Below are 13,414 nucleotides of genomic sequence, written 5' to 3' on the forward strand. Positions count from 1 at the left end.
TTCACTGACATTTCTATCTGATATACGAGAAACGTGTGAATGCTTCAATATTTCCGCATCCTTGAAATGTAGGGAGTTTGTACCTTTCACGAGAAGAATGATTCAGAGATAAGCTTACCTGCCTACGCCGCTCACATGTGCACGTGGGAACGTTAACACGGTGGTTTGGGCGGGAGAAGGTGCATGCAGATGTGGAACGACCAGAACAGTAAGAAGATAACAAAGGAAATGCCAGTCTCATCATTGTCTATGATAACGCTCGATATGAAACAATTAAATATACATTCAAGTATATGTTGGGTTTTACGAGGAACAGTAACTGTCAGAACCAATCACTTCCACGAATCTGTCATTACCCAGTTAAAGCAAATGCCGAGAATATGGAATATATATAAAACCCCAAACTTCCTGTTTTGATACGACCTTCACGTCAAGATGTAGTGCCGTTATTATGACGAATAATGTCACAGTTGCTAGTAATTCATTCACTATTTGTAGCATAGTTTATACAGAACATGTGATGACGCATGAGTGTACAGCTAGAGGGATGTTCCGCACCCTTATTGCTAATTCGGTATATGCCAATTCATGCATCAACAGAAAATGAGTACCATATGTGGCACCATTTTTTTCACCCTTCTTATGCAGGTATTGACCGCTGTACGGCACAATATCGACACACGGTTTTTGAAAAGTAGTCTGTAGAAACGGTTGATCAAATTCCACTTACTTCTAAAACATAACACGTCTTCCGTTTCTTTATTTGCTCAGCAGTTATAAACACATGGAACATGCATCAACCAATCAGCTACACAAAGAACGGGAACGCAATCTTTGCAGCTCGACAACTTACCTCAAGTAGACCTGCCTCTGTTTTGTTCGCCTCCACACAATGAAAGTCGGTAGATCTGAGTTAAACTGGAATTAGCACGTGCGCACGTGAAGGCTACACGTGCATGTGTTTCAGGAATAGTGCCGTGAGCCAACTGTAAAACCGTTTTCTTCTTGTTGCTAGTAGGGAGCTTTGACGCAGCTATGGTGAAAGTAATCCAGGGTATCGTCTGCTTAAATTGGAACTTAATCAGACTGACTTATTATACAGACAGTCCGCGGTACTAATGGGTACGTTATCTTGATGAAGCTCTACAGGTATATCTCAACATTGAACACATTGTCTCTCCGGCTCTCGCAGACATGGGACCCGCATGCGCCCTCCGCTGTTGTTGTTGTGTGGAGGGTGTAGCGTTCTTGATACAGTGCACGGTCGGGGCAGAGCATTGATTCTCCTTACCTGGATTTAAATATTTCATCAGTAGTTCTAACAGCGGTGTCGTCTACTGAACCCAGACGGCTGTTCCTCCGTGGGAATATCACACAGGTATAATTAATTCTTACGCGAGGAGTTAATTAAAAAAGACTGATACTGAACAACCAGAGAGTACATTTTGTTCAGTGGAATGAATAACACATGTGAAACGTGTGTGTATTCCGTGGGGTTATGTTGTATATGTGACTGTATCTATGTCTACTCGAGATTTCGCCAATCGCAGTTTAGCTGAGCACGTTTTACTCAAGCAAAATATCTTGATAACAACTGGTTGTGCCGTATTTCCCCCAATAAGTACACATAACCTGATAACAACTGGTTGTGCCGTATTTCCCCCAATAAGTATACATAACCTGATAACAACTGGTTGTGCCGTATTTCCCCCAATAAGCATACATGGCCTGATAACAACTGTTTGTGTCGTATTTCCCCCAATAAACATACATAACCTGATTACAACTGGTTGTGCCGTATTTTCTACTAATAAGCATACATAACCTGTAAACAACTGGCTGTACCGTATTTCCCCCCATAAGCATACCGCACATGATAACAAATGTACCGTATTTCCCTCAACAATCATACGGAACCTGGAACAAACGTATGTAGTGCCGAAGTCTAGAATATGTGGCAAGTGTGGATTACCATTATTGAATTCGGATGAAAAAGGAAAATAGCATTGGTGAAGTGCTGATAACAGAGTGTGTCGATCTTTGGAGAGAGCTCGTGGGGTCAATATTTACATTTCTGTAACTTTCAGTGGCATGTCACTGATATATTATCTTTATACCAGTGTTGTGACATTCAAGCAATTACGGTCCTGCAGATTTGTAGGCTCCGGAAATGAAGGACATCTGTTGTGCCCTGCACTTAAGGGCACCACAGACGTCTCTTTCTGTTTTGTTTTGTGAATCGAATTTAGAAACCGTTTTTTTTTCTCGTAAAATAAAACCATGGAAACGAATGAACTAACACAATAAAGTGTAAATGTTCCTATACTTATTTCCGGGTTTCTTGCCATGTTTTGTATCGCACTGCAGGTAAAAATCTGGAAATAAATAAAAGAAAACTTGTTACATGTATTTCGTTTTTCCCAGTAGTATGTGTTCATTGCAGAGACTATGTGTACCGAAAGTACTTTAATCCCTCAATACTGCTTCAATAACATTTCGATCCTTGATTAAAATAATGCTGGCGAGTGGGAGAGTCAGGAAGTGCATGAGTTCGAATCTCAGTTTGCTCTGGACTGTGATAGCCGACAAGATGTACCCGAGTATTTCCCGTTAATACTGAACTTTCTCATACATGAGCTTGCATCCAGTGCTTTAACACGAAACAAAACATGACAAGAAACCCGGAAATAAGTATAGGAACATTTACACTTTAATGTGTTAGTTCATTCGTTTCCATGGTTTTATTTTACAAAAAAAAACGGTTTCTAAATTCGATTCACAAAACAAAACAGAAAGAGACGTCCTTCATTTCCGGAGACTACGGTACATTTGTTATCATATGTGCGGTATGCTTATGGGGGGAAATACGGTACAGCCAGTTGTTTACAGGTTATGTATGGCCTTTTACATAGTACTAGGGTAGGGTCTATACATCTATATGTCTTTCGAACGCCGTTTCAAAGCGATACAAGCCCCTGTGTCTTCCGTAGCCCATTCTAGTGGTAAGAGGCGACTAACGGGATCGGGTGGGCAGGCTCGCTGGCACGGTTGACACATGTCGCCGTTTCCCAAAAGCATAGATCGATGCTTATGCTGTTGATCACTAGATTATCTGGTCCAAATTCCTTTATTTTTCAGACTAAATAGTAAAACTAGACTCACTTCTATAGCGACTAAACGTTTCCAGTGTTAAGCGTGAAATAAACTACTGTTTTGGTAACTTATCTAATTTGAAAGACTCAAATAATTATACTATCATTTGTAAAAGTCAGCTAAATATCTTTGTCTTGAAAAAATAGATAGGTTGGAAACTAGTAACAATAGATCATCATGAAAGATCCAGGACACCTGTAGAACCCTTAAGTGTACTTAAGTGTGTTAATTAACTAATATTCATGAGTGGCGGGGTCATCGTTAAATAATACACAGTCTGTCAAGGGAAAATAGCTGTGAAAAGTGTAAGAATGGATCACTAAAAACTAGTGGTGACACCAGGTGTTGGCAAAAAGGCAAGCACATGTCTGACCTACCGGTCATTTGTAAGTAACGGAAAGAAGAATGACTGATGATCATCAAAGCGTATGCAAAATACTGAATATTTCCATGGTTCTATTCAACTGGGTTCTCGCCTTTGTAAAGAACGCAAATTGTGATGCGTCCCAACACTGGAACCAGTTTAATGTGCGATTGCTTCCCTTTGCAAGCTAAAAATGGCCGCCTCGTCACTTATGATCGGATATGTTTTTCTTGAATCAGCTGGTGACAGCGTTGACGTTAAGTTTAGTACATAGGTTTATAGTGGGATTGCAATGGCACAAGTAGACGTTTGCTTCATGGAAAGCAATGCTAACTTTTCGCGTAACTAATCTATCAAAGTTACACCGCGACATCTTGAAAAGCCAACATCTGTACATATGGTACTGGTGAGTGAATCATATTGTTTTACGCCAGTCAGCGATATTTCAGCTATGTCACAACGACCTATTAAGGCATACAGCGCACGCCATCCTGGCGGGGTGACTCGGTGGCAACCAGTGCTTTTGTTAGTCGTCTTTTCTGTTAGAGATCGATGTACATGTATTCATATGGTTTCGGAAGGCAGTACTCACTCGACTCTCGAGTCAGTCGAGATCAGAACCGCGATGCAGTCCTATACAGTCAAACCATTACCCAGATCGCGATGGGCAACACTGCACCTCTCGGATATGCTCAACCGAGTTGTAACGAGGTGTCACGCAGATACTGTAAATTGTATAAGATTGTATTTTGGATAAAGTTACCATTTATTAATTACGGAGACATAAGTGTCTCTTATAAGTGTATAAAACCCATTGCACAAGGATATTGTATATTTCCACTTTTCTTATCTTTACTCAAAATACATAGTGACATTGTCCCAGTTATGAGACACTTATTGCAATATCTTGACATTGAAAATTGTCATCCATCAGGGGCACAGTGACATTGCCATTTTTGTTCCATGTATGGTGCATCTAATGGACTAATTGGTCTCTGTTTCTTGCAGTTTACGTCTGGTGGAATTGAAGAAAATGAGTGTAAGCAACCTACCTGTTGTCATATCAACCGGCACAGCTGTATGTCAAGACTGGATCACCCTGCTGACAGCTATCAACAACAATGACATTGATACAGTGCAAATGTGGTTACGGACTAAAGACACATCCCCCAACTTTGTGTACGATGGACAGAACCCAATATGCCAGGCTGCCACTGCCGGGTTTGAGGACATTGTTGACCTACTGTTGCAGTACAAGTGTGACCCCCTTCAACCAGACCTATCTGATCATATGTGGTTTAGACAACCGATCCACATGGCAGCGTCAAAAGGTCATCTGGAGGTTGTGAGGAGACTTGTTCGCCGAGGTGTCGACATCAACAGCCGTGACAGTGATCATCGTACACCACTCCATTGGGTTTCAACATATGGTCACCTTGACCTGGTGGAATATCTTCTTTCTGCAGGTGCATGTGTCAACATTGCCCAGATTGATGGCTTCACGCCAATGCATGCAGCCACGTGCTTAGGACATGATGACGTGTGCAAGTTATTAATTGCGAACGGTGCTGATGTAAACCGTGCAGACAAAGATGGATGGACTGCACTTCATACAGCAGTGTGTTATGGCTATGAGAATGTTGTTGAGACATTACTTGACGCTGGTGGTTCCATACATCAAACCACAAATGACGACGAAAACTGCCTCCATATTGCTGTTAGTAGCGGCCATATTGATATTGTTAAAATGATCTACAAAAGAGGTGTTCGTTCTGGTGAGAAAAACATCAATGGGTTCACAGCTTTCCATTTGGCAGTGTACTACAACAAACAGACTATTGCCCAGTTCCTGATTGAAAAAAATGTGGACATGTGCACTGAGAACTATGCAAAACAGACTCCACTATACCTTGCTGCAGTAAGGGGGGAGGAGCAACTCCTGCAGATGATGCTTGATGGAGGGTATGAAGTGTCGCGGGAAAACTGGCTCCACTACAACACAGTGCCAGCAGCAATCAAAGACACTAAGATAGCAGAAACCCTCCTCTATATGGCCCAAAATCCCAGGACTCTCCGGGAAATCACATGCTTGTTTTTGAGGAGATATCTTGGTGACAACATTGATCAACTTGTACATGACTTGCCTCTGCCGTCCAGATTAAAGGAACTCATTTGTTTTAAGGCATTTGACTTTGAGGATGGATGATGTGAACTCAAAAGGATTTTTACACATTTGCCAAGTTTACTCTTTGTGATAAGTTTGATGCTAAATGAATGATCATCAGGAGAGGGAAAGTTATCTGAACTTCCCCTGATGTATTTATCAATTGAAAATAAATATGTCATTTATCAGGTCGAATAGTGGTATTAACTTTATTAGAGATGATTTGCTTGAGAACCCATACTTAGTTCCAAATTTTACATATTCCAGTTTGTTTGGTATTATGGCCCGTTTGGTTCAAAAGCGGACCGATGAACAGCAGTCTCACTTGAAAACTAAAATGCATAAAATACTCAATGGAATGCTGATTGTAATCAAACATCATACCAACTCTTTGAGGTTCTTTACTGAATGTTTTTATTAAGAATGAAAAAAAGCTGTTTATCAATCTATCATTAAAATATTGACTCCTTTCACTATTTGCTACGTGGGAGGAGTGCAGAGAAAGGGACAGCCTGGTGTATGAGAAAGGATGCAGATGACACAGCACAGGTTAATGAATAAATAACTCTGTCAGCGCTTGTACATCTGTTTCTCGAACACCTGGTTGTCCCTTTCTCTGCACTCCTCCCTCGAAACAGTGAACTGTGTCAATGTTTGTTAAGTCCGAGTAAAACCCTGGTATTTCATCAGGAAAAGTCTTTCACATACTAACTTCTTTTCTGTTCTTGGCATTTTCTTCAGTTTTGTCAGCGATTAATCTATGTTGGGTCATTAGTTAAAAAATCAAGAATGCTTGTATTCTTGGTGTAAAATCATTTATTTCCATTATAAAATCAACACTTATATTTGAAGGATGCCATTTTCTGAATAATATATTCTTTCAAACAGGTTTATGCGTCCAGGTAGTATATACATTCATAACATGACATGTTCATGTGACTGGTTGTTTCAACACTAAAGGTACAACCAAACGGTCTCTTACATGGTTAATGAGCAAATGTTGTGTTAACATGATTCAGATATTGTAGGTATTTCATGGGTAATTAATACATAGAAGCCATTTTTATTCTTTCTCGGCAGTGTGAAACAAGTATTACTGCTGTCAGACATCCATATTTTCATATTACTATAAAAGCCGTCTTCATGGATTACAGACTCATTTGGTGTGCATCTCCTGAACCAGGCTACCCCATTGTCTGAACAACAAAGAGAGCTCTATGGATATACAATGTCTGTAATATGCACAACATTTCATTGGGGCTACTATCAAGCAAGTAATGACACAAGGGATCAAACACAAAACTCCCCTTGTCGTTAATCACCTCAACCTCTAAATGCCAGTCGAAGAAGTTACCCCATTGCCTGTGGATGGGTCTGTCACCCTTGGGTTGAAAAGTGGTCAGCTCTGATTTAATTTGCAAACACACTTTTCAGTTGAATATAACTATCAACAAAGTACATTTAAAAAGATAAATCATAAAAACACAATGGCACACAATAAACAAATGAAAGTGAGGTATCCTTATGGGTGTCTTCTCCTGATGTGTTCTAACAACCACTTAAAACAACCATACAATCAAATGCTTAACTGGATCAAGTATGTAAACAACCCTGATGTACAGGCTGCAGTAACATATGAAATGCTAAAACACTGCCATGCAGTTTCTGTGACTTAATACACATACTGCATCAACAATAACTTCTCAGTGTGTAAACTTAGGTTAAAATCTGAAACTTAATATTGGAAAAGAAACAACAAACTGGTCCAATTACTGAGCAATTTAGAAACATTTACGCATGATTATTGCAAAATAAATTTTTCAAAAGAAATTTACTTGAGCACCTTTCAACAATTAAAATACACACATGATTGTCAGTATCACAAATGAACTTGTATGAAACAATGACATTGGTATAACAAATGTGCATAATAATAATAATATTAATACATGTAATAATATACCACTGAACGTTTGGTAGGGATAATCATGTCATTCTATTCCAATATTACACTTTACATGTTACGAGAATAAGTTTACGTATCATGGAAAGATACACATATCCCTTTAAAAAATTAAGTTGTACATGACAATGACATCATAATCATCATACTGACAGATACTGAGTTATACTTTGTACACTAAGTCCTACTCTTTTTCTCAATAGCACACTTGAGACACTGAGGCACGGTTTCTGTGCTTAATGCTAAGCCTGTTACAGTTCACTTGCATATTTGCATATTTTCTTCCCTCATTGAACTGACATGCCATGATAGAGGAAAATGTTTAACCACTCACTCAAATCATTGGTGTTCTTTAACTTGTTTTGAGCAGTTTATCTCAATCTAAACATGTCATAGACCTCTAACACTAAGATTAAGACAAGGCCATATTTGAAGGAAAACCAAGTTCTATGGATAGTCAACTTCTTCACTGAAATGAGTGTGATGTTTCAGCATAGTTACTAACACTGTTATTAATCAAGTGCACTCATTTACAATCCATACATGTTGGTTTTCCTTCATCTTTACAACTTCTAAGATGTCTCTCAAAGAAGGCCATATTTATCTTAATTCTCTATTCCAAACACTCTCACCCATGGAGGTGTAATGCAGTGGGATAAATCATTATTGCAACAGAATGATTTCACATACAGAGACACACATGGGGACACGAACATCTTACCTCACCGAAAAGCAGAACAATATCTTTAAGTCTTTAGCTTATCTTTACATCACCGGTTATTGATCATTACTGTCATCAGCGTATTGATTGATTGCATGATCTCACTTAGCAAAGTTTATATGAATTGTTTTCAACAATCACCAACACATTACACTTCAATATGTCTGACATGAATAGCAGGTTATATACAGGTACAATTATCATGGATTTGTCACAGAGACGGAGTGTAGATGATAGAAATCATTTGCCTCGATTTTCAATTTGTATCCATTGAGGATGCAAATTTGTTACAGCTGTTAAGATAATTAAAATCGACAATGTAGGTAAACGTAGCACTTTGAATAAGCTTTAGGTTCTGAATTGGATGAATTATTATTAAGCTCATTCAAAACAGGAGGTAATAGATACATCTTGAGTCAGAAAGCTGAATTAGAAGGGATACTATGATATTTTGAGCTTCTTGTTTTTCAGATACAAGATGAACCAGATAAATGTTGAGTTTTTGAGCCATGTATCTTTTAGTGATTTTGACAGATGGATGAAAAAACAAAGGGCTAGATTTTTGAAGCTCTCTTAGTGCTATGATAATCGTATGGGACTTACGACTATCTTAGTGATAGAGAGCTTCGAAAATCTAGGTCCAGCGATCCAGGATGTCCACATTCACACAAGCACAAATATAATTGCAGTAGTAAAATGGCCTTGACAATTACATCCAGTATAGATTTACAGTTAAAAAATATTTTCTTAAGACCAAATTACACATGATTACATAAATTACAAATCATGACCATTAACGTCTAGGTGATAGATGAATAACAGAATGCAGAAAACCCTACACTACAGTCCAAGTAAGCTAAACACAACACATGCAACTTCAGAGAAGCAACACAGCTGATCAACAGCTGATTTCTGGGATAACACAATACTGATTTTGGTTTGATTCTAATAATATGTGTACACAATCAATGCCATTAATTTGTATGTTTGACAGATTTGATTACTTTGTCTGATTAACATCAGTGGTAGGTAATAATATATTAACAACACAGTTCTGTATAAAAATGAATTATATAAAATATCTTGTATAGTAAAACATAAACCCAGGTACAGTTAACCTGGGAGGAACAATTTCTAGAACACCTTTAAAATCTGTCAGTTATCTCCAGATGTATTCTTCACAAGATCAATGTTAAAATATTACAAGAGGCTAAAAATAAGCTCCTCCAAATATAAGACACATGCCATATTCTCTCATAGACTGGATTAGAGGTACCAGTCTCTATTAGTGAAAATGCCTTTCAAGATATGTCTATGTTGTTTGATGAAATCTGCTATTGTCTGATGTTTGTTGTCTTTTGATTGATTGTTTGTTGTTTAATGCTGCACTCAACAATATTAAGCTATATTATGAGTGTTAATTGACTTTTCAATAAACTATCACATGTACTTATATTTCACCAAGATCTCAGTCGCAATATTCATTCATGTGGGGGAGATATTTTATAAATTAGCAACTGATCATCTTGTATAATCTAAAAATAACTGACCTATTAAAGTACCCTACACAGCATGTCTTTGTAACACATGCTATATTTGGGATTACACTTTCTCTGTGCATTCACAATATATCTTTCTAGAATGCATTTCATTTTTTGAAACATTCCTTTGCGATATCAGACACCGTTGAACATTTGACACATTGATACATATTGATACATTAGCACCACACCGTCATGGAGACGGTTGTTGTTATTTGTAGCTTGTGTACTGCACTGGTGTTATCTTAGTTGACAGATAGTCATGAACCAGGGGCCACAACTCATTAGAATACTTCCCTGTAAACACCTTCAGTAGTTTCTTGTCACTGAAAAAGAAAGATTCAGATCAGTGGACTGCTGACGTAATAATTTTAACTCAGTATATCTACTGAAGAGCCATGTATGACCTTTTGGCATCCCACTGGTGACATCATGTAAAACATGATTCAGTCTCATCATAGGTTCAGTCATAAACATAAGTCAAATCTGTGCAAAATCCCATTTTTACATATCTTAAACCACCAATTCTATACATAACCTCCCACTTTGTGACTGGGCATTTAATCTTTTGCACGCAAACAGTTTTGATGTAATATATGAAATAAATGAGTGATGTTTTATGTCACTTCTAACACTATTGCAGCAACGAACAGCGGGGAACACCAGGAATGAAGTTCCCACAATGCTCCTGAGTTGGAACCAGTCTTGGCAGGATGCCTGGATGCTTTAACCATTGGGCCATCCTTTTTGACCACTGTTCCTTCCTTCAGCTCTGAACTTAAGAATAGAACCATATCATGATTTACTGAATGCTACTATGATACTATTTGATGAATAATGAACTCCTCTGAAGTAGTCTTACTCGAAGAATTGTAGTACTGGTTGGGTGGAGAGTTGATACCCCTCTAATCTCTTTCTCACTGTCTCAGGTCTGTCATCGTCTCTCTGAATCAGGGGCTCTCCTGTGACATCATCAATACCCTGCAAGAGATTTAGTCTAGACTAAGGGACACAACTCTGCAAGTGACACTACTAGTTCTAATCCAACAACCTGCAATAAACGGACAACAATACGGCCATGAATGTTCACAGAAAATTTGGTTCCAGTAAACTGTGCCTCTTGTATGCACTGTATTATTTCTTGACCTTAATTATCAACCAAGAACAGAAAACCCATTTTTCAGTTTTGACAAGGTAAACTAAGAGTTAGTGGGTAGGGTAATATGCAGCTTTTAGTGAAATTGAAGAAATATCATAGTTGTCGACACCAGGAATGGTCTTTACACATAGAACCTCTACAGGGAATCAAACCCAGGTTTTGGGATTCAGGAGTGAACTCTTTAACCACTAATAATAGTTTTTTGTCATCATGTATACCTTAAAAACCTAATTTGATTGTGTAACTTACAAACTAGTCTGTAGTACAGACCCTGAAGTATAAATATCCAAGAAAGCCCACGCAAGTCTAGAAAATGTGGCAAGTCTAGATTTCCATAGCTTCAGGTTGAAAATGAAGAAAGTCTCTGGGGCTCCATTTTATTATATTATTTTTTTTCACTATGAACGTTTTTCAGTACAATATGTTCATTTCAGAGACTAGCTCTTAGTCTACTTACAAACTGGTAATGATGACTACTATTATTATAAATATTATATCATTTTCTCTTCCTATTATACAGTTATGAGACAATACAGAATTTATGAATTAAGTAGAGCAGCATCCTGACTGGTCAAAAAGCTTCCCACTGGAAGTATCCATTATGACATTATTGATGCAGTGTCTAACTTTGTGTACCTCTTTGTTGGGAGGGTTGAACTCTGTATGGTAGATGCGACCGCTGGCTTCATGTGTCCATCGACCCTTTATACGGTCAATAATGACTTCAAAGGGTACATTAAGATTGATAACAGAATCAATAGGGCCTCGTTCTAATAGTTCTTTGGCCTGAACTACTGTCCGTGGAAACCCTGCAACATGAAAACACAAAGAATGCACTTGAGCTCATTGTTATCACCTATGACAAGGAGCAGCCTTGTGACAAAACTTTTCAACTGTCCTATCAGAAGCTCTAGCCTGATTCCCCACACTGGCATAATGTACTTGTACATAGCCCTTCCTACTCCTTTACACGTATTAGGCTGCGCAGTAAACGTGTTTGTGACAAGTCGGCGGGGCAGGGAATCCAGACAATTACATGTGGTTGCTACAGGTACATGAGGTAGATTAAGGGTTAAGCATGTGCAATACACGCTGACCATGGTGTGATATCAATATCGCTACTGTTTAACATGTATCCTGTAGAACATTATAGTTCACCAAAACACCATCATAACATGATTCACACGAGGAAATTGAACTTTTCAATATTTAGATGACAACCTGTTTCCCTCTTGTTTCAAATGTGGAATATTCTGGAGTGAGTTTCCATTATTGTAAATTTGTCAGGCCGTGGCTCATCTAATACATGCCAAGCAGTAGTTTCTTAAGTTTAAGAATACGCTTTCTTACTGAACCAAACTATTTCAATGGAGAGATGAGGTAGTCCTACGTTAAATGCACAGGTACACCTGTGCATGATCACATTTTCCATAATCACTGTCTTGTATTTCACAAAGTCTAATATTTGAACAGCAATGAATCTGGCAAAGTTGGCATTCAGGCTTTGTAATCTTGGATTAATACATTACCAGTTCTTCATTTCCTTTCTTCATACTTTCAAACTAAACCAAATTTCAGTTAAAATTTAATCATATGCCTAGCCCTAATTCAGGCAAAAAGCATTCACTCATTCCAATCCTCCTATCTTGTCTTTCTCGAATATACATGCTCACCATCTAGCAGCCAGCTGTAACCATCTATCTTAGCCAGCTCGTTAGAGATAAGATTGACCATTGTGAGGTCAGGAACCAGCTGACCTTGATCAATGTATTTCTTGGCTTCAATCCCAGCAGCTGAAACAAATGTCATTTTTCATATATTACAGCTAGTGTTCAGTGACTATTAAGATATGATGTCATTTCATATAAGAATACTTGATATGTTTAAGTAAAGATAAAACCAGCAAGGCTCACAGTGGTGTACCCCTTTATATTCAGAGACCAACAATCCTGCTCCAGGTCTTCCACAAATTCCTAAGTTGGTAAGAAACATGGCATAATAGTCATGCTAAACTTTCGTTTGGAAGCTGTATGCGACTTCACTCTCATGATCTGCCCTTAAAATACAGTGTCGATCATAAACTATACTGAAAACAGAACTTCTTGTGCCCTAATCGTAAGCGATATTATTCCCTGATCGAGTTTCTGACTCAGACATATGACAGAACCTGTCCGTCCCATGATTTGCTTTCTCAGAAGATCGCCGCTGGATAAATGTTTCATGCCAAAGTCTTTCACGATTCTCTGTGATATGGTGCCCTTTCCCGAGCCAGGAGGGCCCATTATGATCACCCTGAGAAGTTTTGATATCATGTCGAATCCTTGAACCGGAAGTTTATGTTGTCCAAGA

At 38.4% G+C, this 13,414-nt stretch overlaps 2 protein-coding genes across 2 annotated transcripts; one reads left to right on the forward strand and one right to left on the reverse strand.

Annotated features, from left to right (window-relative positions):
• The first annotated feature begins 3,673 nt into the window (after nt 1-3,673).
• Nucleotides 3,674-5,873, forward strand: LOC137291530 (serine/threonine-protein phosphatase 6 regulatory ankyrin repeat subunit C-like). The gene is made up of 2 exons (XM_067822898.1): nt 3,674-3,923; nt 4,526-5,873. Exons 1-2 carry the CDS (start codon nt 3,844-3,846, stop codon nt 5,721-5,723), a joined length of 1,278 nt encoding a protein of 425 aa, XP_067678999.1. The 5' UTR covers nt 3,674-3,843; the 3' UTR covers nt 5,724-5,873.
• Nucleotides 5,874-6,482: 609 nt separating this feature from the next.
• On the reverse strand, nt 6,483-13,414 carry LOC137291531 (GTP:AMP phosphotransferase AK3, mitochondrial-like). The gene is made up of 5 exons (XM_067822899.1): nt 13,233-13,414; nt 12,739-12,858; nt 11,702-11,874; nt 10,769-10,887; nt 6,483-10,232 (listed from the first exon to the last, which is right to left on the reverse strand). Exons 1-5 carry the CDS (start codon nt 13,375-13,377, stop codon nt 10,118-10,120), a joined length of 672 nt encoding a protein of 223 aa, XP_067679000.1. The 5' UTR covers nt 13,378-13,414; the 3' UTR covers nt 6,483-10,117.

This window comes from Haliotis asinina, chromosome 7 (genome assembly GCF_037392515.1).
Source record: "Haliotis asinina isolate JCU_RB_2024 chromosome 7, JCU_Hal_asi_v2, whole genome shotgun sequence".
NCBI classification, from domain to species: domain Eukaryota; kingdom Metazoa; phylum Mollusca; class Gastropoda; order Lepetellida; family Haliotidae; genus Haliotis; species Haliotis asinina.

Coding starts and splice junctions, on each gene's coding strand:
- LOC137291530 (XM_067822898.1), top strand. CDS start 3,844: ATGCTAACTTTTCGCGTAACTAATCTATCAAAGTTACACCGCGACATC. Junction 3,924..4,525: donor CATCTGTACATATGGTACTG/GTGAGTGAATCA, acceptor TGTTTCTTGCAG/TTTACGTCTGGTGGAATTGA.
- LOC137291531 (XM_067822899.1), bottom strand. CDS start 13,377: ATGATATCAAAACTTCTCAGGGTGATCATAATGGGCCCTCCTGGCTCG. Junction 12,859..13,232: donor GCAAATCATGGGACGGACAG/GTTCTGTCATAT, acceptor CATTTGTTTCAG/CTGCTGGGATTGAAGCCAAG. Junction 11,875..12,738: donor TTACAGCTGGCTGCTAGATG/GTGAGCATGTAT, acceptor TTCATGTTGCAG/GGTTTCCACGGACAGTAGTT.